We start from the raw sequence: 24,563 nt of genomic DNA, 5'->3' as shown, positions 1-24,563 counted from the left end.
ATCTATGCCATCCCGTACCTGCACGTTTGTCTGGTAAAGGGTCAATCAAAAGACTCTCTAAAAAACCATTTGTGGAAAATTTTTTTGCTGCAGTCATCACGAAGGATGAAGTTTAGGAATATTGGTAAACAAACAATTACAAAACATCTTCTCTTAGGCAGAGAGACAAAGTAAGCTTCGGCAAGTGATAACGTTTGTTCCAGTTAGAAAATCTATCTCTATTAGAAAAGAAATGAAATTCCTGAGGTTATTCACAGCGGCGATTCCAGATCTCCCTTGGGTTAAGTTTCGTATGAGACCTCTTCAATCTGAAATTCTTCAAAAGTGGAACGAGTCGTATTTTGATTTAAAAAAACAAGTTTCAAGAAGCATTCTGCGGGCCCTGTTAACCTACTCACTGGATTACAATCAAATCAAATCCAAATCATCAAATAAAATGATTAGGTATTTGAAAGAATTAGGCTGACATACCTATTTTACCGATAAGTCGCCTAACAAGCTACAATATATTTATGTTACATCAATGGCCTCCAACAGCCGTGCTCTCCGTACTAATGGTTTAAAGTGTTGGGAATGCAGGACTTTTACACTGTAGATCTCCATAGAAATCAGGGTGGCCCCTTGCTGAGGTTTCAAATGGAATTAGTCCATCAGGGGTTGTAAGAACTGCCAGTATTTCAGTGGTGAGATCTTTATGGAGACTTGTCTAGGACAAGCATTATGTTTTACCAAGGTTTAACGGAGGTTGGAGACAACAAATAGCAAAGGGACATGCCAGACTGAATTTATCCCATTATTTATTATGTATCATATTGACAATGTATTCATAATTATTTGCAACAACAATAGTAAATAATAATAAAGCATACTTGATTTTCCTCTAAATCCTCAGACTCTAAAAGCTTCTGCAATGAGCTATGCCCAAACCAGGAATCTACTTGGCCAATCATAAGGCTCACTTAATGCGCACTTGAGACACAAGGTTTACAATTCAACTATAATGGTAATACAACAATGATAATTTGTCTTCAAAAGTAAATAATGCAGCGGACACAGGAGGAGGTCCGTTGTCACAGTATTTGGGATCACCTGACTCTGAACCAACTGTTAGAGTCATCATTTACCAATGAGTCACTTATCGCTAAAATGGATGTCACTAATGTTAGCAACCACCCTTAGTTTCCATGATATATAATGTTTATTGACTGACAGGCAGAGTTTATAGTGCAAGAGATTAAAGGGACACTCCAGGCACCCAGACCACTTCTGCCCATTGGAGTGGTCTGGGTGCCAACTCCCACTACTCTTAACCCTGCAAGTGTAATTATTGCAGGTTTTTATAAACTGCAATAATTACCTTGCAGGGTTAACTCCTCCTCTAGTGGCTGTCTACTAGACAGTCACTAGAGGGAACTTCCTGAATCATAGCAAAGATTTTCTCCAGCGTCGCTCATTTCCCCATAGGAAAGCATTGAATATCATTTTCAATGCTTTCTTATGGGGAGCGCTAATGCGCATGCGTGGCATTGCCGTGCATGCGCATTAGGTCTCCCCGGCCGGTGGGCGGGATCAGTCTCACCCACCGGCCGACGGAGTCAGTAGGAGGAGCGGCGCGGAGGAGGAGGCAGCGACGAGGGACATCATCGCTGCCTCAGGTAAGTGACTGAAGGGGTTTTCATTCTTAAGCAACTGGGGATTGGGGGGTGGGAGGGAGAGGGAACCTGCAGTGCCAGGAAAACGGATTGTTTTCCTGGCACTGGAGTTTTCCTTTAATAGAAGTTGATAAATACTATTTATTTACCACCTGGTTTCCACGCTAAATGGTAAAAAAAAAATGCACATGTCAGTAACTGAATTGCACTAGACTCATCTAAGTGTAATGAAGAAAAGACAAATTTACGACTTCAAACTCTCAATACATTTAGTGAAAAAATCCATCTAATTTGCAGCTCAAGGTGGTTACCGTCCTTCGCGCTGTCTTTCAGTTGTGTGCAGAACCACTTTCAAATGGTGTTTTAACTTTCCCGGAAAGTCATAGCCCAGACCAACCCTTTTGTTTCACTTCCACATTAATAATGGAAATTTTGTGTAGCGGTACTTACCCTTTCCAGGGGCCGGCCGGGGTCCTCTGTTCGAGCCGCGTGTGGTCCTGCTGCTGCACGAGCCACGAGCGGATCATCCGAAGGCAGGAACAGGAAGGCGGGCAGTGACCGCGAGAAGCGGTCACGTGTCCCGCCTGACTCTAAGAGCGCGCCGCGGGTCTCGAACACGCTCTTAAAGGGACAGTAAAAGCCTAAATTGGAAAAGGCCTCGCATTGGTCCCTGTCATGCCACACTCCCCATACACTTACCTTTTGGGGGCGTGGAGATGACAGGGACCAATCAAAATAGTTGTTTAGCTAATTAAACTCACCTTTTTCCCTTGGTTCCTTGCCCTATCGTGGTTTCTGTTTCAGTTCCCTTTAGCGCTTGTTGTGTTCAGTTGTGTTACTTTGTATTGACCTTGGCTTTGTTTCTGACTACGTATTCTCTTTATCCTTATCTGTTTTGTTTGCCGGCTTGCTGTTTACTGTGTACCAGACCCCGGCTAGTCCTAGTTTACGTTGTTTCTTTGTGCCCTTGACCTCAGATCGTTCCTGACTCTGTACTTCTCCTATATACGTCGAGTCCGGACATTCTAAGGTCCGGTAGACGTATCTTCCCTCTGTGTTGTCTTATGTTTAGCTGAATCCTGCGTGTTGGGGTATATTTTTGTTACATTTTGTGGTTTATGCCAATGATACCAGTATACAGTTTTTTTCTTAAAACTGCTATATCTTCAGAAAAGCAAGAGCGATATGTAGAGTGGCGGTCCACCAATATATCACTGCCATGGATTTCCTTTTCCCCGAATAAAATAGCTCCAATAATACTGAAGTAAAATATCACCAGTATGACATATCCCCCCACACGTGAGCTGAGGCTTAATGCTGGGAGCAGAACTGTTTAATGGAAGCACAGTCACAGAATTTATATATGTACAAAACTCCTCCCTTGTGCCTGAGAGATAATTGAGTCAGGAACTGTACAAACTCAATTATCTCCAGGGATAGAAACACATAACAATTTTCAAACAATCCAAAAGTACCCCAGAAATCCACGGAAACCCCATCAGGTCCAAAAATCACTCAGATCAGTTTTGTAGTTTTGGATTGCCATCACGTGGAAGTTTTGACCAGTCTGCCACGAGGTCGAAGCCCAAAATAGTTCCAGGGAAGTTGTGGGGTTTTTGTATGAAAACCACACAGTTCATACGAAATCTGATTAGTGTAGAATTCTCCCCTCATTCGGTAGGTCACATCTCCTGAACGCCGTTCGGAAAGGTTTTCGGGAATTCGAACGGGCAGCAGGTCTATCTTCACTGGCGTTCGCAGGAGTGCCTGACCGAAATCAATTCCAGACACTCGACGACCAAGTCCCGCTGTCTGGGTTCGGGAGAGAAGATGGCTGCCTTCCATTTTGTCGACAACGTGCGTTCGGTTGCACAAAATGGTGGCCACCCACTGGAGCATTCTAGTAATTGTTTCCTTTGTGGTTTTGGTACTTAACACTTCAATGTTCGAAATATGCCAAAACAAGTGAAGGGGTATTCGGTCACATGTAGCTCATTGTGTCTTTATATTTCTACGGAGAGCAGAAGAATGAGTTCCATCCACCAAACTCTAGTACTCATTCAGAGACAGCTTATCAACTAAACTTGAATTAAGAAAACCATAGGCCTAAAAATTAAACACTTTGCAAATCTGTACACTGGGTATGTTGGAGATATCTGTGCTACTGTAATGCATGGGCTTATTATTCATTAAAATATGGGTTCAGTTCACAATTAAAGTTACTCGATCATGGCAGCTGAAAGAAACATGTTGGTTCTGCTGAATCAGTTTTTTTTTGAGATAGAACATTTTCCAAATTCGGTTGGATGTCAGTTCGGCTCGGACAAATGTTGAATCAGGAAGTGAATCAGAATAATGAACCAAAAAGGAGCAAACATGGTCCAATCATCATGGTGCAATATATATATTATAATTATGTTGTGTATACATTTGGCAGTATACTGAGCATCTTCCTGCCATTTCACAGATCTAGTGAGAAAAAGCAACCAATAAAAACCCTGCTTTATTTATATTTGTACACATTATGTATGTATTAAATATCTAATATGTAAATATTCACTTCTAACTTGATCTGTGCATAAAATCAACATTTAGCGGCTCCTAACCATCGATCACCTCTTTTTTTATTGACACAGGTGGAACATTCCCTCTCCCCCAGACAGGTTTGGCAATGCACGGTTCGGTTAGTCTGTAATTTGGGTATATTTTGGGTAACTTTTAGCTCACTATTTGGGAGTTCATACTGTTTAGCTGTTAGTGAATTTCCTAAATGGTGTAAAGTGATAAAGTCAGTGCATTTAGACCGGCACTCACCAAGATCTACACATACTCGAGAGTTTATACTTTCGCCCCACGATTGAGGTTTTTATTTTTCTTTCGATTTATTATATGAATGAAACCCAGAAGAAAGAAATTCGTGCAGGTTTTAATCTCAAGGTAAATCTTAGCATTTTGTAAGGAGCTCCTGTGGTTTTATAAAGGAGTTATTTCATTAATTTAATAGTCTACCTACGAAGGATTATATTGATGTTACTTTTACTATTTCCCATCATTACCCAATACTTGTTTCACGGACAGACAAACAAGTGAACAGCAAGTCGTATCAAACTTCCCTTAATCATTAATGGACTAGGGGTGTGTAGTCCCTCCCATTAGTTTACGCAATGCTTTACCTTCTATATATACTCTGAAAGTCTTCATAACTGTGCACCTGATTTTGCCATATAAGACACGAAGGTAAGTGACTATAATGTTGAATGCCTGAGAAATTGGATTACTCATTATACCTTGACCCCCTTTTTTTTTCTATATTATTACATTTGTTTCTAGAAATTGCATAGAATGTTTTCGTTATCGGTCCATCTGTATTTTATTTGAATTATTTCAATTTAGAATACTATATGTGAACTTTTAAAGCAGACATGGTGGGACAATAATGGGGTATGTTATTAAGACCAGGGGCCCAAACCTGTGCACAAATCAAAGAATCAACGACAAATTTCCGACACATCCTCTCCTCATTGACTTCTCATTAAACACCCCCTCTCCTTTACCTTTCTGCTCAGCTAAATGAAAACACCCCTCGCTGTGATTGGCGACCTGGTGATGTTACAGCACAGAATGTAACTTATGGCTACAATGTAGGCAGACCCTGAAACAATAGCTTTGTTATCACTATTACTATTACTGTCCTAAATAATAGGGTTAAAGGAACACTCAGAGCACCAACATAACATAACTGGATTTGTTAGGTTTTAATAGGGTTTAGCCTGATACTTGTGCTGTGTTTTTATTACTGTTCAAATCTCTTTAGTTTTGCTAAAATAAAGTTTTTCTTTAGCACAACCCTGTATCTTTAGCAACACCCCCTCGTTTTATGAACCAGCGTCCTTATTAGGCGTATTCTGAGTATGTACTCAGCTCAGCCAATGAGAGATCAGACTGCAGACTCATAGCCAGTCATTGCTTGTGTTATTTTTACAATATTTCAAAGCTGTGCAAGGGCAAAAAGGTTCAAATAATAAGACGACAGTGATTGGTGTATGTAAAGTTGGCATTTGAGTGCTAGGTTGTATGCATATATTCACATTTACTGCCCTGCACATACGCATTGAAAAATACACAGACACACATAACACACTGACTCATGCACACAGAAACATATACACTGACACATACAAACAGATACACACTGACACATACACAAACACACACAAAGATGCACACACACACACACACACACACAGAAATAGCACATATAAACACACACTGATACATACACACATATACACAGATAGATACCACACACACACATGCACATACACACAAAGATCACAAATTACACATTTTAACCACCTCCTGCTTCCATACATTTTTCATGCAGGAGGTTTGCTTCCCTGGGTTCCAGTGGCATCTGGCTGAGTCTTATTCTTCTGGTCCAGGCTCTACCTCCTCTCTGGTCCAGGCTCCCCCTCCCCTCTATTGTTTTCCCCTTGATTAAAGATGGTCTTTGGGTAGCCCTATGTGCATTGGCCACCCAACGGACTCCCTGAGTTTTCACACCAGCTGCACTGGCGATAGTTCTGAATCCACTGACAAAAGTGTTTTCTTTTTAGAAATACTAATATAACATGTGATGCATCAGTAACAGAATTATTTTCCATTTATAGTTTGGAAAACTATTGGAGAGATTGAAACATTTGAAATATTATATGGTATCATATCTTATTTTATTTTGCAACATTTCAGAAGCAGAAATAACATTAGGTATACGCATACAGCAAGTGTGACAAAAATAGAGAGATTAAAATAACAAAATTACAAAATACCGTGTTTATGGGTTTATACCATCAAAATGTAAAACACAGTATGCATATCGGCATAATAAACACAAACAATAAGTACAGCAATCGCAGGTATCTATACTATATGGAACATTACAGACTGATATTTCAAGAAACTCACTAGTCTGTCCCATCTCTGGTGACCTACAGAATGTCTTTAGTTTAACAAACAAAGCTTTCTATATATTGTGTATATGTGGGTGGGGGGGGGGGGGGGGGGGGGGGGGGGGTTGATGCAAATCTAATAAATGCTATTTTTGCCAAACATTGAAAAAAACAACAACCAATAATCATCAGAAAGTAGACATATAACAGAATGATTTTATTTTAGAATTATACAATATGTTTTCTATCTATAGATGTTGCTAAACTGGAGCCTATTCTTCTTTGTCCTGGGAGCTGTACAAGGTAATAATTGTGTCTTTTTGTTTCCCTTAATGTCATTGATAATGCTTTATATTCATTTTGTGGTGCGTTTTGTTTGTCACTCTATAGCATTTTACTGTGTTTTACAGCGGCTGAAGTCTGCTACAACAGAATTGGGTGCTTTTCTGATGCCAAACCATGGGCTGGTACCATCGAAAGACCTATTACCAAATTACCATGGACTTCGGAAAAGATTAACACTCGTTTCCTGCTTTTTACAAGAAGCAACCAAAACAGTTTTCAGGTAAAAGCAGGAAAATCTCACTGTAATATTATTATAAATGTGCATCACCATCACTGATTTGTATTCTCTATAATTTTCCTGGGCTGGGGATTAGAATATGGAATCGTGAAGTTCTAGAGTGTGGCTCTAAACCCCCAAACAGACAGAGAGCCATTGAATTCTGAGAAAGGGCAACAATTCACTATCTTACTCTTCGATAAGTCTCCAACCAGGTCTCACTTATGACATTACAGGCAGAGCCTATATAATTTGTAGACTGATCTCACTCACAAGGACAGTAGACTCGAGAATGGAAATTCTGACAAGCTCTCTTTGCATGAGAGACACGTTAATCCCAGATGATTGTTTCAGCCTTGGTGGCCTTCATCAGTATTATGTAGCTAGTAATTGAAGATATTACACACATTATTGCAGCATTAAGTTGCTCAGGGTAAGGGGGCAATCACATGCTTGGGTTTTAACAGTATTTTAACTTTATGTCTTATCAGGTAATCAGTGCCATAAATCCATCCACCATCTCCTCCTCGAATTTCCGTACCTCCAAGAAGACGCGTTTCGTAATTCATGGCTTTACTGACAGTGGAGAGGCTAGTTGGCTTTCTGATATTTGCAGGGTAAGAATGTATCCCTTATCAAACGCTACCAAAATGCATCATGGGAATCCCATGGGCTGTGAGCTCAGGTCTGCCTACATGTACACTGAACACAATTTCTGTCCCAACATTTACCAGGTATAAAGATATTCACTAAAGTATTCATATTGTTGGGAATTCAATGTAAATTTCCCATTTTAAGCTACAATAGCCAAACTGAAACCTTGAATGATAGCATGAATACGTTTTTTGTTTTTTCTAATTTGTAAATGTTATTGTAAATATTTAAATTCACTTTGAACATCTCACAATTCACACATTAAAGAATTTTTCTGAGCAATATTTTCATTGTAAATGTTTTTTTTTCCTGGCTGTAAACCAGAATATTAAACATTTGGAGCTGAGTCTCATAGCACAACCAGCATAGCTCACATAAATCACATTATTAACTTCATAGCTGGATCACTCACAAATGTTGCATTATGGGAGTGAAATTGCACCTCCTGGTTGACCCGGTTAGCCTTGGTTCAGAGTGAACATTGAAAAAACCTAACTATATATCTATTTTTCCAGAAACTTTTCACAATTGAGGATGTGAACTGCATCACTGTGGATTGGAGCGGAGGATCAAGAACTCAATACTCTCAAGCGGCAAATAACGTCCGTGTTGTGGGAGCAGAAGTTGCCTATTTTGTGGACATTCTTCAGGTAAAATAACTTTAGAATTATCTCTAGATTATAACAGTATATCCCTCACTACCCTTCTGTCTGTCAGTCCTTTTGGTTGTTTTTGTCTGTCCTTCTGTGAGCCAGTCTGTCTACTTGTCTGCTCATCTATCTGTCAATCCGGGCATATGTCTGTCAATCTGTCTGTCATCTTTGTATCTGTTACTGATCTATTGGTATCTATGTCTGTTGTTCTGCCTGCATGTCTGTCATTTCTACATTTGTTATTGATCATTGATTTGTCTATATCTATCAGATTGTCTGTGGGTCCTTTTATTGGATTCTTTCACATTTAAACGGTAAAGAATGAAGAATAAACCAGCATGCCATGACCCACTATAGAGAGGGGAAGAGAGGAAGTTTACACATAGCACAGTGTAGAGCAGTTGGAGGCATATAATACTATAGAACAGATGGATTTATAGAATGGTCGGATTTATAAATTAGCTGAATGTATACAACAGTTGTAGGTAAAAAAAACTGTTTGAGATATAGAACAGATGTAGGTATAGAACAGTTGGAGGTGTAGAATGATTGGAGATATAAAACAATTGAAGGTATAGAAGGTTAGTTCTGTAAAATGGTTGGATTCGTAGAACAGTTGGCTGTATACACCAGTTGGAGGTATAGAACATTTGGAGGTATAGAACAGTTGGGTTTATAGAACAATTTAAGGAATATAGTGTTTGGAGGCATAGAACAATTGGATTTATAGAGCAGTTAGAGGTATAGTATGGTTGGATTTATAGAACAATTGGATTTATAGAGCAGTTAGAGGTATAGTATGGTTGGATTTATAGAACAATGTAAGACATTTAATGTTTAGAGATATAGAACAGTTGGTGGTATAGAATAATTGGAATTATAGAACAGTTAGATTGATAGAACAGTGTGAGATATAGAACAGTTAGCAGTATATAACAGTGGGCAGTATATAACAGCTGGCGGTATATAACAGTGGGCAGTATAGAATAGTTGGAGGTATAGAACAGGTGGCAGTATATAACAGTGGGCAGTATAGAATAGTTGGAGGTATAGAACAGGTGGCAGTATATAACAGTGGGCAGTATAGAATAGTTGGATGTATAGAACAGCTGGAGGTATAGAACAGGTGGCAGTATATAAAAGTGGGCAGTATAGAATAGTTGGAGGTATAGAATAGTTGGAGGTATAGAACAGCTGGCGGTATATAACAGTGGGCAGTATAGAATAGTTGGAGGTATAGAACAGGTGGCGGTATATAACAGTGGGCAGTATAGAATAGTTGGAGGTATAGAACAGGTGGCGGTATATAACAGTGGGCAGTATAGAATAGTTGGAGGTATAGAATAGTTGGAGGTATAGAACAGCTGGCGGTATATAACAGTGGGCAGTATAGAATAGTTGGAGGTATAGAACAGGTGGCGGTATATAACAGTGGGCAGTATAGAATAGTTGGAGGTATAGAACAGGTGGCGGTATATAACAGTGGGCAGTATAGAATAGTTGGAGGTATAGAACAGGTGGCGGTATATAACAGTGGGCAGTATATAACAGCTGGCGGTATATAACAGTGGGCAGTATATAACAGCTGGCGGTATATAACAGTGGGCAGTATAGAATAGTTGGTGGTATATAACAGCTGGCGGTATATAACAGTGGGCAGTATAGAATAGTTGGAGGTATAGAACAGCTGGAGGTATAGAACAGGTGGCAGTATATAACAGTGGGCAGTATAGAATAGTTGGAGGTATAGAACAGCTGGCGGTATATAACAGCTGGCGGTATATAACAGTGGGCAGTATAGAATAGTTGGAGGTATAGAACAGCTGGTGGTATATAACAGCTGGCGGTATATAACAGTGGGCAGTATAGAATAGTAGGAGGTATAGAACAGCTGGCGGTATATAACAGCTGGCGGTATATAACAGTGGGCAGTATATAACAGCTGGCGGTATATAACAGTGGGCAGTATATAACAGCTGGCGGTATATAAAAGTGGGCAGTATAGAATAGTTGGCGGTATATAACAGCTGGCGGTATATAACAGTGGGCAGTATAGAATAGTTGGCGGTATATAACAGCTGGCGGTATATAACAGTGGGCAGTATAGAATAGTTGGAGGTATAGAACAGCTGGTGGTATAGAACAGATGGCGGTATATAACAGTGGGCAGTATAGAATAGTTGGAGGTATAGAACAGCTGGTGGTATAGAACAGATGGCGGTATATAACAGTGGGCAGTATAGAATAGTTGGAGGTATAGAACAGCTGGCGGTATAGAACAGGTGGCGGTATATAACAGTGGGCAGTATAGAATAGTTGGCGGTATATAACAGCTGTAGGTATATAACAGTGGGCAGTATAGAATAGTTGGAGGTATATAACAGCTGGCGGTATTTAACAGTGGGCAGTATAGAATAGTTGGAGGTATAGAACAGCTGGTGGTATTTAACAGTGGGCGGTATAGAATAGTTGGAGGTATAGAACAGCTGGTGGTATTTAACAGTGGGCGGTATAGAATAGTTGGAGGTATAGAACAGGTGGCAGTATATAACAGTGGGCAGTATAGAATAGTTGGAGGTATAGAACAGCTGGTGGTATTTAACAGTGGGCGGTATAGAATAGTTGGAGGTATAGAACAGGTGGCAGTATATAACAGTGGACAGTATAGAATAGTTGGAGGTATAGAACAGCTGGCAGTATATAACAGTGGGCAGTATAGAATAGTTGGAGGTATAGAACAGCTGGTGGTATAGAACAGATGGCGGTATATAACAGTGGGCAGTATAGAAGAGTTGGAGGTATATAACAGCTGGCGGTATAGAACAGGTGGCGGTATATAACAGTGGGCAGTATAGAATAGTTGGCGGTATATAACAGCTGGCGGTATATAACAGTGGGCAGTATAGAATAGTTGGAGGTATAGAACAGCTGGTGGTATTTAACAGTGGGCGGTATAGAATAGTTGGAGGTATAGAACAGCTGGTGGTATTTAACAGTGGGCGGTATAGAATAGTTGGAGGTATAGAACAGGTGGCAGTATATAACAGTGGGCGGTATAGAATAGTTGGAGGTATAGAACAGCTGGCGGTATATAACAGTGGGCAGTATAGAATAGTTGGAGGTATAGAATAGTTGGAGGTATAGAACAGCTGGTGGTATATAACAGTGGGCAGTATAGAATAGTTGGCGGTATATAACAGCTGGCGGTATATAACAGTGGGCAGTATAGAATAGTTGGCGGTATATAACAGCTGGCGGTATATAACAGTGGGCAGTATAGAATAGTTGGCGGTATATAACAGCTGGCGGTATATAACAGTGGGCAGTATAGAATAGTTGGAGGTATATAACAGCTGGCGGTATATAACAGTGGGCAGTAGAGAATAGTTGGAGGTATATAACAGCTGGTGGTATATAACAGTGGGCAGTATAGAATAGTTGGCGGTATATAACAGCTGGCGGTATATAACAGTGGGCAGTATAGAATAGTTGGAGGTATATAACAGCTGGTGATATATAACAGTGGGCAGTATAGAATAGTTGGAGGTATATAACAGCTGGCGGTATATAACAGTGGGCAGTATAGAATAGTTGGCGGTATATAACAGCTGGCGGTATAGAACAGTGGGCAGTATAGAATAGTTGGAGGTATAGAACAGCTGGCAGTATATAACAGTGGGCAGTATAGAATAGTTGGTGGTATATAACAGCTGGCGGTATATAACAGTGGGCAGTATAGAATAGTTGGCGGTATATAACAGTGGGCAGTATAGAATAGTTGGCGGTATATAACAGTGGGCAGTATAGAATAGTTGGCGGTATATAACAGCTGGCGGTATATAACAGTGGGCAGTATAGAATAGTTGGCGGTATATAACAGCTGGCGGTATATAACAGTGGGCGGTATAGAATAGTTGGCGGTATATAACAGCTGGCGGTATATAACAGTGGGCAGTATAGAATAGTTGGCAGTATATAACAGCTGGCGGTATATAACAGTGGGCAGTATAGAATAGCTGGCGGTATATAACAGTGGGCAGTATAGAATAGTTGGAGGTATAGAACAGCTGGTGGTATATAACAGTGGGCAGTATAGAATAGTTGGCGGTATATAACAGCTGGCGGTATATAACAGTGGGCAGTATAGAATAGTTGGCGGTATATAACAGCTGGTGGTATATAACAGTGGGCAGTATAGAATAGTTGGCGGTATATAACAGCTGGCGGTATATAACAGTGGGCAGTATAGAATAGTTGGAGGTATATAACAGCTGGCGGTATATAACAGTGGGCAGTATAGAATAGTTGGAGGTATATAACAGCTGGTGGTATATAACAGTGGGCAGTATAGAATAGTTGGCGGTATATAACAGCTGGCGGTATATAACAGTGGGCAGTATAGAATAGTTGGAGGTATATAACAGCTGGTGGTATATAACAGTGGGCAGTATAGAATAGTTGGAGGTATATAACAGCTGGCGGTATATAACAGTGGGCGGTATAGAATAGTTGGCGGTATATAACAGCTGGCGGTATAGAACAGTGGGCAGTATAGAATAGTTGGAGGTATAGAACAGCTGGCAGTATATAACAGTGGGCAGTATAGAATAGTTGGTGGTATATAACAGCTGGCGGTATATAACAGTGGGCAGTATAGAATAGTTGGCGGTATATAACAGTGGGCAGTATAGAATAGTTGGCGGTATATAACAGTGGGCAGTATAGAATAGTTGGCGGTATATAACAGCTGGCGGTATATAACAGTGGGCAGTATAGAATAGTTGGCGGTATATAACAGCTGGCGGTATATAACAGTGGGCGGTATAGAATAGTTGGCGGTATATAACAGCTGGCAGTATATAACAGTGGGCAGTATAGAATAGTTGGCAGTATATAACAGCTGGCGGTATATAACAGTGGGCAGTATAGAATAGCTGGCGGTATATAACAGTGGGCAGTATAGAATAGTTGGCGGTATATAACAGTGGGCAGTATAGAATAGTTGGCAGTATATAACAGCTGGCGGTATATAACAGTGGGCAGTATAGAATAGTTGGAGGTATAGAACAGCTGGCGGTATATAACAGTGGGCAGTATAGAACAACTGGTGGTATATAACAGCTGGCGGTATATAACAGTGGGCAGCATAGAATAGTTGGAGGTATAGAACAGCTGGTGGTATATAACAGTGGGCAGTATAGAATAGTTGGAGGTATAGAACAGGTGGCAGTATATAACAGTGGGCAGTATAGAATAGTTGGAGGTATAGAACAGCTGGAGGTATATAACAGTGGGCAGTATAGAATAGTTGGAGGTATAGAACAGCTGGCGGTATATAACAGTGGGCAGTATAGAATAGTTGGAGGTATAGAACAGCCGGTGGTATATAACAGCGGGCAGTATAGAATAGTTGGAGGTATAGAACAGGTGGCAGTATATAACAGTGGGCGGTATAGAATAGTTGGAGGTATAGAACAGCTGGCGGTATATAACAGTGGGCAGTATAGAATAGTTGGAGGTATAGAACAGGTGGCAGTATATAACAGTGGGCGGTATAGAATAGTTGGAGGTATAGAACAGCTGGCGGTATATAACAGTGGGCAGTATAGAATAGTTGGAGGTATAGAACAGGTGGCAGTATATAACAGTGGGCAGTATAGAACAGCTGGTGGTATATAACAGCTGGCAGTATATAACAGCAGGCAGTATAGAATAGTTGGAGGTATATAACAGCTGGCGGTATATAACAGCGGGCAGTATAGAATAGTTGGCGGTATATAACAGCTGGCGGTATATAACAGTGGGCAGTATAGAATAGTTGGCAGTATATAACAGTGGGCAGTATAGAATAGTTGGAGGTATAGAACAGCTGGTGGTATATAACAGCTGGCAGTATATAACAGCGGGCAGTATATAACAGTGGGCAGTATATAACAGTGGGCGGTATAGAATAGTTGGCGGTATATAACAGCTGGCGGTATATAACAGTGGGCAGTATAGAATAGTTGGAGGTATAGAACAGGTGGCGGTATATAACAGCTGGCGGTATATAACAGTGGGCAGTATAGAATAGTTGGCGGTTTATAACAGCTGGCGGTATATAACAGTGGGCAGTATATAACAGTGGGCGGTATAGAATAGTTGGCGGTATATAACAGCTGGCGGTATATAACAGTGGGCAGTATAGAATAGTTGGAGGTATATAACAGGTGGCGGTATATAACAGCTGGCGGTATATAACAGTGGGCAGTATAGAATAGTTGGCGGTTTATAACAGCTGGCGGTATATAACAGTGGGCAGTATAGAATAGTTGGAGGTATAGAACAGGTGGCAGTATATAACAGTGGGCAGTATAGAATAGTTGGAGGTATAGAACAGGTGGCGGTATATAACAGTGGGCAGTATAGAATAGTTGGAGGTATAGAACAGGTGGCGGTATATAACAGTGGGCAGTATAGAATAGTTGGAGGTATAGAACAGGTGGCGGTATATAACAGTGGGCAGTATAGAATAGTTGGCGGTATATAACAGTGGGCAGTATAGAATAGTTGGAGGTATAGAATAGTTAAAGGTATAAAGCTGATTGGGGTTGCCTCCGTCCCCTTCTTCCTCTGATATTCCATAGAGTGATTACACTGGATATTTGACATATTAAGTGGTGTTTTCATTCTTTTTGTAATCTGGGTCACTGGAAACAGGGGCCATAATTGGTGTCAGGCTTTGTGATCTGAGGTGTACTCCAAGATTCACTGCTCTGTATGCTCTATGGTAATGACAGGCATGGTTACCCCCCAACATTTTAGGTTCAATTAAACACCGTACAGAGCTGGGCTGCCTTCTGTTCCTTCTCCTTCACCGAAAAAATGCACAATAAGAGTACAATGTTTTACACCAAACAGGAGACGTGCACAAGACCACACTCTCAGACGTACGACATGAATATGTATCCAGGAATGTTTGCTTTACATATTTTAGCAAATAATACACCCAGTTATAACTGAAACTTGTTAGTATTTAGCAATACCACAATTGTGATGTAACTTTTCTATAAACAGAAAAATTTTGGCTATGCCCCTGCCAATGTCCATTTGATTGGCCACAGTCTGGGAGCCCACGCTGCAGGAGAGGCTGGTACTAGGAAAAGAGGAATTGGAAGAATTACAGGTAAGCATAATCAGTTAGCATTGGGAGTAAGTATGGGAAGTGAGTCTGGGGAGTGTGTATTGATAGTAAGTCTGGGGAGTGTGCATTGTTAGTGAGTCTTGGCAGAGAGTCTGGGGAGTGTGTTTAAGGAGAGAACCTGGGTAACGAGTCTGGAGAGTGAGTCTGTGGACTGAGTCTAGGGAGTGTGCCCAGGGAGTGAGCATGGATAGTGAGCCAGAGGAGTGAGTCTAGGGAGTGCGCCCTGGGAGTGAGCATGGATAGTGAGCCAGAGGAGTGAGTCTAGGGAGTGCGCCCTGGGAGTGAGCATGGATAGTGAGCCAGGGGAGTGCGTCTGGGGAGTGCACCCAGGGAGTGAGCGTGGATAGTGAGCCAGGGGAGTGAGTCTATGGAGTGCGCCCAGGGAGTGAGAATGGATAGTGAGCCAGGGGAGTGAGTCTAGGGAGTGAGCCCAGGGAGTGCGCCCAGGGAGTGAGCATGGATAGTGAGCAAGGGGAGTGAGTCTAGGGAGTGCGGCCAGGGAGTGAGCATGGATAGTGAGCCAGAAGAGTGAGTCTAGGGAGTGCGCCCTGGGAGTGAGCATGGATAGTGAGCCAGGGAAGTGCACCTGGGGAGTGCGCCCAGGGAGTGAGCGTGGATAGTGAGCCAGGGGAGTGAGTCTAGGGAGTGCGCCCAGGGAGTGAGCATGGATAGTGAGCGAGGGGAGTGAGTTTAGGGAGTGCGGCCAGGGAGTGAGCATGGATAGTAAGCCAGAAGAGTGAGTCTAGGGAGTGTGCCCAGGGATTGAGCATTGATAGTGAGCCAGGGGAGTGAGTCTAGGGAGTGCGCCCAGGGAATGAGCATGGATAGTGAGCCAGGGGAGTGAGTCTAGGGAGTGCGCCCAGGGAATGAGCATGGATAGTGAGCCAGGTGAGTGAGTCTAGGGAGTGTGCCCAGGGAGTGAGCATGGATAGTGAGCCAGGGGAGTGAGTCTAGGGAGTGCGCCCAGGGAATGAGCATGGATAGTGAGCCAGGTGAGTGAGTCTAGGGAGTGCGCCCTGGGAGTGAGCATGGATAGTGAGCCAGTGGAGTGAGTCTAGAGAGTGCGCCCAGGGAGTGAGCATGGATAGTGAGCCAGGGGAGTGAGTCTAGGGAGTGCGCCCAGGGAATGAGCATGGATACTGAGCCAGGGGAGTGAGTCTAGGGAGTGCGCCCAGGACATGAGCATGGATAGTGAGCCAGGTGAGTGAGTCTAGGGAGTGCGCCCTGGGAGTGAGAATGGATAGTGAGCGAAGGGAGTGAGTCTAGGGAGTGCGACCAGGTAGTGAGCATGGATAGTGAGCCAGTGGAGTGAGTCTAGAGAGTGCGCCCAGGGAGTGAGCATGGATAGTGAGCCAGGGGAGTGAGTCTAGGGAGTGCGCCCAGGGAATGAGCATGGATAGTGAGCAAGGGGAGTGAGTCTAGGGAGTGCGCCCAGGGAGTGAGCATGGATAGTTAGCGAGGGGAGTGAGTCTAGGTAGTGCGGCCAGGGAGTGAGCATGGATAGTAAGCCAGGGGAGTGAGTCTAGGGAGTGCGCCCAGGGAATGAGCATGGATAGTGAGCCAGGGGAGTGCGACTGGGGAGTGCACCCAGGGAGTGAGCGTGGATTGTGAGCCAGGGGAGTGAGTCTATGGAGTGCGCCCAGGGAGTGAGAATGGATAGTGAGCCAGGGGAATGAGTCTAGGGTGTGCGCCCAGGGAGTGCGCCCAGGGAGTGAGCATGGATAGTGAGCAAGGGGAGTGAGTCTAGGGAGTGCGGCCAGGGAGTGAGCATGGATAGTGAGCCAGAAGAGTGAGTCTAGGGAGTGCGCCCTAGGAGTGAGCATGGATAGTGAGCCAGGGGAGTGCGCCTGGGGAGTGCGCCCAGGGAGTGAGCGTGGATAGTGAGCCAGGGGAGTGAGTCTAGGGAGTGCGCCCAGGGAGTGAGCATGGATAGTGAGCGAGGGGAGTGAGTCTAGGGAGTGCGGCCAGGGAGTGAGCATGGATAGTAAGCCAGGAGAGTGAGTCTAGGGAGTGTGCCCAGGGAATGAGCATTGATAGTTAGCCAGGGGAGTGAGTCTAGGGAGTGCGCCCAGGGAATGAGCATGGATAGTGAGCCAGGGGAGTGAGTCTAGGGAGTGCGCCCAGGGAATGAGCATGGATAGTGAGCCAGGTGAGTGAGTCTAGGGAGTGTGCCCAGGGAGTAAGCATGGATAGTGAGCCAGGGGAGTGAGTCTAGGGAGTACGCCCAGGGAATGAGCATGGATAGTGAGCCAGGTGAGTGAGTCTAGGGAGTGCGCCCTGGGAGTGAGCATGGATAGTGAGCGAAGGGAGTGAGTCTAGGGAGTGCGACCAGGGAGTGAGCATGGATAGTGAGCCAGTGGAGTGAGTCTAGAGAGTGCGCCCAGGGAGTGAGCATGGATAGTGAGCCAGGGGAGTGAGTCTAGGGAGTGCGCCCAGGGAATGAGCATGGATAGTGAGCCAGGGGAGTGAGTCTAGGGAGTGCGCCCAGGGAGTGAGCATGGATGGTGAGCGAGGGGAGTGAGTCTAGGGAGTGCGGCCAGGGAGTGAGCATGGATAGTAAGCCAGGGGAGTGAGTCTAGGGAGTGTGCCCAGGGAATGAGCATTGATAGTGAGCCAGGGGAGTGAGTCTAGGGAGTGCGCCCAGGGAATGAGCATGGATAGTGAGCCAGGGTAGTGAGTCTAGGGAGTGCGCCCAGGGAATGAGCATGGATAGTGAGCCAGGTGATTGAGTCTAGGGAGTGGCCCTGGGAGTGAGCATGGATAGTGAGCGAAGGGAGTGAGTCTAGGGAGTGCGACCAGGGAGTGAGCATGGATAGTGAGCCAGGGGAGTGAGTCTAGAGAGTGCGCCCAGGGAGTGAGCATGGATAGTGAGCCAGGGGAGTGAGTCTAGGGAGTGCGCCCAGGGAATGAGCATGGATAGTGAGCCAGGTGAGTGAGTCTAGGGAGTGCGCCTAGGGAGTGAGCATGGATAGTGAGCCAGGGGAGTGAGTCTAGCGAGTGCGCCCAGGGAGTGAGCATGGATAGTGAGCCAGGGGAGTGAGCATAATTAGTGAGCCTCGGGACTGAGTCTAGGGAGAGGGAATGGATGTTTCTGAGCTATAGTTTTCAGCAGGCTTCTAGGTGAAATGATTTATCTTCTTTATTCTCCATCTCAAGGTCTGGACCCTGCTGAGCCATATTTCCAAAACACACCTGTAGCCGTCAGGTTGGATATCTCAGACGCTAATCTTGTTGATGTCATTCACACTGATGCTGGACCTCTGGTTCCTAGTTTAGGTGGGTAATAATATTACAACCATATAAGTTCTTAATATGTTTCAAATAGAATGGAGCAAAAGGTTGACCACCCCATAGGGTAATGATGTAATAGTTCCCCTCTAATTAATCAGTAATATGACTTTGTGATTGTATTTGTTCCAGGATTTGGAACAAACCAGGCCAGTGGCCACTTGGATTTTTTTCCCAACGGTGGAATCCACATGCCCGGATGTCCACAGAACATTCAAATTCCAAGTATAACCGTTGAAGACATTTGGAATGGTAAAATCATCACTTTCGAGACTTTAACATTTTGTGTTTATTATATTTGTATCTCATCCCATGATATCATGTGCCGTATAAGTTGTATAATACTGTGCACCCAGCTCAGCTTATCTGCACTGTATTCTCACCTCCAAGTAAATGGCAGCTCAGAAAGAAATAACAAAAACAAGTTGTGGTGTGTGGTTTAGTGTGTGTGTGTGTTTGGGTGGAGGGGGGTGGGAGGAGGAGGGTGGAGTCAGTCAGCGTGTGTGGGGTGAGGAGGGGGGAGTCAGTCTGTGTGTATGGGTCAGTCTGTGTGTGTGTGTGTATGGGTCAGTCTTTGTGGGGGGAGCAGTTTGTGTTTGTATGGGTCAGTCTGTATGGGGGGAGCAGTTTGTGTGTGTATGGGTCATTCTCTGTGTGTGTATGGGTTAGTCTATGGGTTTGTATGGGTCAGTCTGTGTATGTGTGTATGGGTCATTCTCTGTGTGTGGGTCAGTCTATGGGTTTGTATGGGTCAGTCTATGGGTTTGTATAGGTCAGTCTATGGGTTAGTATGGGTCAGTCTGTGGGTTTGTATGGGTCAGTCTGTGGGTTTGTATGGGTCAGTCTGTGGGTTTGTATGGGTCAGTCTGTGTATGTGTGTGTATAGGGCAATCTCTGTGTGTGTATAGGTCAAGGTGTGTGTGTGTGTGGGGGGGGGGAGGTGGTGTCAGTCTGTGGGTTTGTATGGGTCAGTCTGTGGGTTTGTATGGGTCAGTCTGTGTATGTGTATGGGTCAGTTTGTGTACGTGTATAGGTCAGTCTGCGGGTTTGTATGGGTCAGTCTGTGTATGTGTGTGTATAGGGCAATCTCTGTGTGTGTATAGGTCAATGTGTGTGTGTGGGGGGGGGGAGGGGTGTCAGTCTGTGTGTGTGCATGGGTCAGTCTGTGTGTGTGTGTGTGTGTGTGTGTGTATGGGTCATATATGGGTATATGGGTCAGTCTGTGTGGGCGGGCAGTCTGTGGGTTTGTATGGGTCAGTCTGTGGGTTTGTATGGGTCAGTCTTTGGGTTTGTATGGGTGTGTGTGTGTGTGTGTGTATAGGTCAGTCTGTGTCTGTGTATGGGTCAGTCTGTGGGTTTGCATGGGTCAGTCTGTGTATGTGTGTGTATCGGGCAATCTCTGTGTTTGTATTTGGGGGGTGGAGGAGGGTGTGTGTGGGGGGAGGAGGGGGTATCAGTCTGTGGGTTTGCATGGGTCAGTCTGTGTATATATGTGTAGGGCAATCTCTGTGTGTGTATAGGTCAGTGTGTGTGGGGGAGGGGGAGGAGGGGGTGTCAGTCTATGTGTTTGTATGGGTCAGTCTGTGTAAGTGCTTGAGCTCCAAGAGAGATACCTCTCATCTCGTGACCTCCCTTGTAACCGTTGGATAGGCAGCCTTCTCAACCACCACGGATCTGATTGTGCCACCCCCTCCCTACAAGGTAAAATCAGGGAAAGGGGAATATTTTTTTTTTTAAACAATTATTGAAGTAAAAATTGTAAAGCTCTTTTCTATCCCACTCTCTACACCCCCTCAACACATTACACCCTAACAGACAGTGAACTCCCCACATACAGTACACCACCAACACAGAGAACACCTTTGCATACATACACATCATCTCTTCTCCCACATACACACTTCTTCCCCACATACCTTCACCCCCCCACACACACATACATACATACATGCTCCACCCCATTATACACCAAATCTCATATATAATATGAGTACACCATAGACATAGTACACATAGTACACCATAAACAGACTCCTAGTTACACATAGTATACCATAAACAGACTCCTAGTTACACATAGTATACCATAAACAGACTCCTAGTTACATATAGCATACCATAAACAGACTCATAGTTGCACATAGTATACCATAAACAGCCCCTAGTTACACATAGTACACCATAAACAGTCCCTAGTTACATATAGTATACCATAAACAGACTCCTAGTTACACATAGTATACCATATACAGCATCTAGTTACATATAGCATACCATAAACAGACTCATAGTTACACATAGTATACCATAAACAGCCCCTAGTTACACATAGTACACAATAAACAGCCCTAGTAACACATAGTACACCATAAACAGCCCCTAGTTACATATAGTATACCATAAACAGACTCGTAGTTACACATAGTACACCATAAACAGTCCCTAGTTACACATGGTATACCATAAACAGCTTTAGTAACACATAGTACACCATAAACAGTCCCTAGTTACACATAGTATACCATAAACAGACTCCTAGTTACACATAGTATACCATAAACAGCCCCTAGTTACACATAGTACACAATAAACAGCCCCTAGTTACACATAGTACACCATAAACAGCCCCTAGTTACACATAGTATACCATAAACAGACTCGTAGTTACACATAGTATATCATAAACAGCCCCTAGTTACACATAGTGTACCATAAACAGCCCCTAGTTACATATAGTACACCATAAACAGACTCCTAGTTACACATAGTATACCATAAACAGCCCCTAGTTACACATAGTACACAATAAACAGCCCTAGTAACACATAGTCCACCATAAACAGCCCCTAGTTACACATAGTATACCATAAACAGCCCCTAGTTACAAATAGTACACCATAAACAGACTCCTAGTTACACATAGTACACCATAAACAGCCCCTAGTTACACATAGTATACCATAAACAGACTCCTAGTTACACATAGTACACCATAAACAGCCCTAGTTACACATAGTATACCATAAACAGCCCCTAGTTACACATAGTATACCATAAACAGCCCTAGTTGAACATAGTATACCATAAACAGACTCCTAGTTACACATAGTATACCATAAACAGACTCCTAGTTACACATAGTATACCATAAACAGCCCCTAGTTGAACATAGTATACCATAAACAGACTCCTAGTTACACATAGTATACCATAAACAGCCCCTAGTTACACATAGTATACCATAAACAGACTCCTAGTTACACATAGTATACCATAAACAGCCCCTAGTTACACATAGTACACCATAAACAGACTCCTAGTTACACATAGTATACCATAAACAGCCCCTAGTTACACATAGTATATGTAACGGACCGTTTCAGCATATGAGGGGTTAAAATCCGTTTAGGCGATAATCCCCTTTTCTAAAGACAGGCACAGCTACTGCAGAACATCACACTCCCGATCTGGATACGAAATAACACTCCGAACTGGAACAGCTGAACAAGAAAAGCATACAATCGGCTTACACTCTTGGCAGTCAGCTTACAATCCAATCCCCCCCAAGAACGAGACGACACTTCATTTTGAGGGTTAAGCAGGAACTGTGGACTGGGACACCCAGTCTGGCTTTTATTACAAACAAGTACATACAGGACACTCCCAGGGGGAGGATGAAATTAACCAATCACATGGATGTACCTCCCACACATTTCCTCCCCTTAGATTAACACTTAACACAATTATACTGTACACCTTTTTCCCCAATTCCTGGATGTACCCCAAATACATATGCTACACCTCCAAAACAGGTATCCCCTGATAGCCCTTATTCAGGGGGACAACATATGCAAGAATCAGCCCATTCGGATAAACGGTTCGGAAGTTATGGGACTTTAAAGTATTGACCGACCGCATGGGTAAAGTATCCGAAAACAGTTCCATGCATTTTGGCCCTGCGGTCGGTCACAAACAAGGGAATGAAAACAGGCGAATTGCCTGTGTTATAGAGCCTGGAGAGGGTTTGAATGAATTCCCTTGTTTATGGGGTTCTTTCTACCGAACGGCGGGTCATTCGGTAGTTTCCATACGAATTTCTGGAAGTATGGAGGTCTCAGCGGTGTTTGCCTAGTCAAGTGTCCGATTTTAGTTCCAGACACTCGACGGCAAAACACCGCTGTTCGGTAGTTTAAGATGGCCGCCGCCACGTGTTGGTTTCCTGAATGGCGGCCAACCAGAGGACACAGAACACATTACATGGATTGCCAATTACCTGTTTGCAACATTGTTGCAAACGGTAATTGGAGGCACACTTAATCCTGGGTGGTCTGGTTGTTCGGTAGTTTCCTCAATACAATGAATGGAGTGATTCTACCGAACAATCAGATGAAGGCTGCATATATATATATAACCCAGGTTAACTGCATACATAAATACATATACAATATACAGGCAGTACAATAGGATATGCTTCACAGTCTTAAAGGGACAGTAGTCCCAAAATGTCCATTGCTGATTTTAAAGGGCCAGTAGCAGCAATATAAATTAGTACATGCCCAAATATAGTCTTTAAAGTGCAATATGTCCAGGGGCCATAGTCAGCGGGCAGGAGGCTAGCAGCCAGGCTTCTCCAGCCCACAGTGGCGAAGTTGGTTTCGCCACAGTATACCATAAACAGACTCCTAGTTACACATAGTATTCCATAAACAGACTCCTAATTACACATAGTACACCATAAACAGCTCTTAGTTACACATAGTATACCATAAACAGACTCCTAGTTACACATAGTACACCATAAACAGACTCCTAATTACACATAGTACACCATAAACAGCTCTTAGTTACACATAGTATACCATAAACAGCCCCTAGTTACACATAGTATACCATAAACAGACTCCTAGTTACACATAGTATACCATAAACAGACACCTAGTTACACATAGTACACCATAAACAGACTCCTAATTACACATAGTACACCATAAACAGCTCTTAGTTACACATAGTATAGCATAACAGACTCCTAGTTACACATAGTATACTATAAACAGCCCCTAGTTAAACATAGTACACCATAAACAGCCCCTAGTTACACATAGTATACCATAAACAGACTCCTAGTTACACATAGTATACCATAAACAGACTCCTAGTTACACATAGTATACCATAAACAGCCCCTAGTTACACATAGTATACCATAAACAGCTCTTAGTTACACATAGTATACCATAAACAGCCCTAGTTACACATAGTACACCATAAACAGACTCCTAGTTACACATAGTATACCATAAACAGCCCCTAGTTACACATAGTATACCATAAACAGCTCTTAGTTACACATAGTATACCATAAACAGCCCTAGTTACACATAGTACACCATAAACAGACTCCTAGTTATACATAGTATACCATAAACAGACTCCTAGTTACACATAGTACACCATAAACAGACTCCTAGTTACACATAGTATACCATAAACAGCCCCTAGTTACACATAGTACACCATAAACAGACTCCTAGTTACACATAGTATACCATAAACAGACTCCTAGTTACACATAGTATACCATAAACAGCCCCTAGTTAAGTGTTCTTGCATAGCAAGACC

The 24,563-nt window shown here is 43.2% G+C and overlaps 1 protein-coding gene across 1 annotated transcript in view; it reads left to right on the top strand.

Moving 5' to 3' along the window:
* Window positions 1-4,840: 4,840 nt before the first annotated feature.
* Window positions 4,841-24,563, top strand: part of LOC134574896 (pancreatic triacylglycerol lipase-like) — a 34,658-nt gene continuing 14,935 nt past the window's right edge. The window contains exons 1-8 of the mRNA XM_063433944.1: window positions 4,841-4,889; window positions 6,856-6,904; window positions 7,012-7,166; window positions 7,655-7,780; window positions 8,333-8,467; window positions 15,527-15,635; window positions 18,810-18,929; window positions 19,074-19,193. Coding sequence (XP_063290014.1) covers window positions 6,856-6,904; window positions 7,012-7,166; window positions 7,655-7,780; window positions 8,333-8,467; window positions 15,527-15,635; window positions 18,810-18,929; window positions 19,074-19,193 — 814 coding nt within the window. The 5' untranslated portion in view covers window positions 4,841-4,889. The remainder of the gene's footprint in view (window positions 4,890-6,855; window positions 6,905-7,011; window positions 7,167-7,654; window positions 7,781-8,332; window positions 8,468-15,526; window positions 15,636-18,809; window positions 18,930-19,073; window positions 19,194-24,563) is intronic.

This window comes from Pelobates fuscus, chromosome 10 (assembly GCF_036172605.1).
Source record: "Pelobates fuscus isolate aPelFus1 chromosome 10, aPelFus1.pri, whole genome shotgun sequence".
NCBI classification, from domain to species: Eukaryota; Metazoa; Chordata; class Amphibia; order Anura; family Pelobatidae; genus Pelobates; species Pelobates fuscus.
The sequence above is the reverse complement of the archived record's forward strand: the minus strand, read 5'-3'. Positions and strand labels throughout refer to the sequence as shown.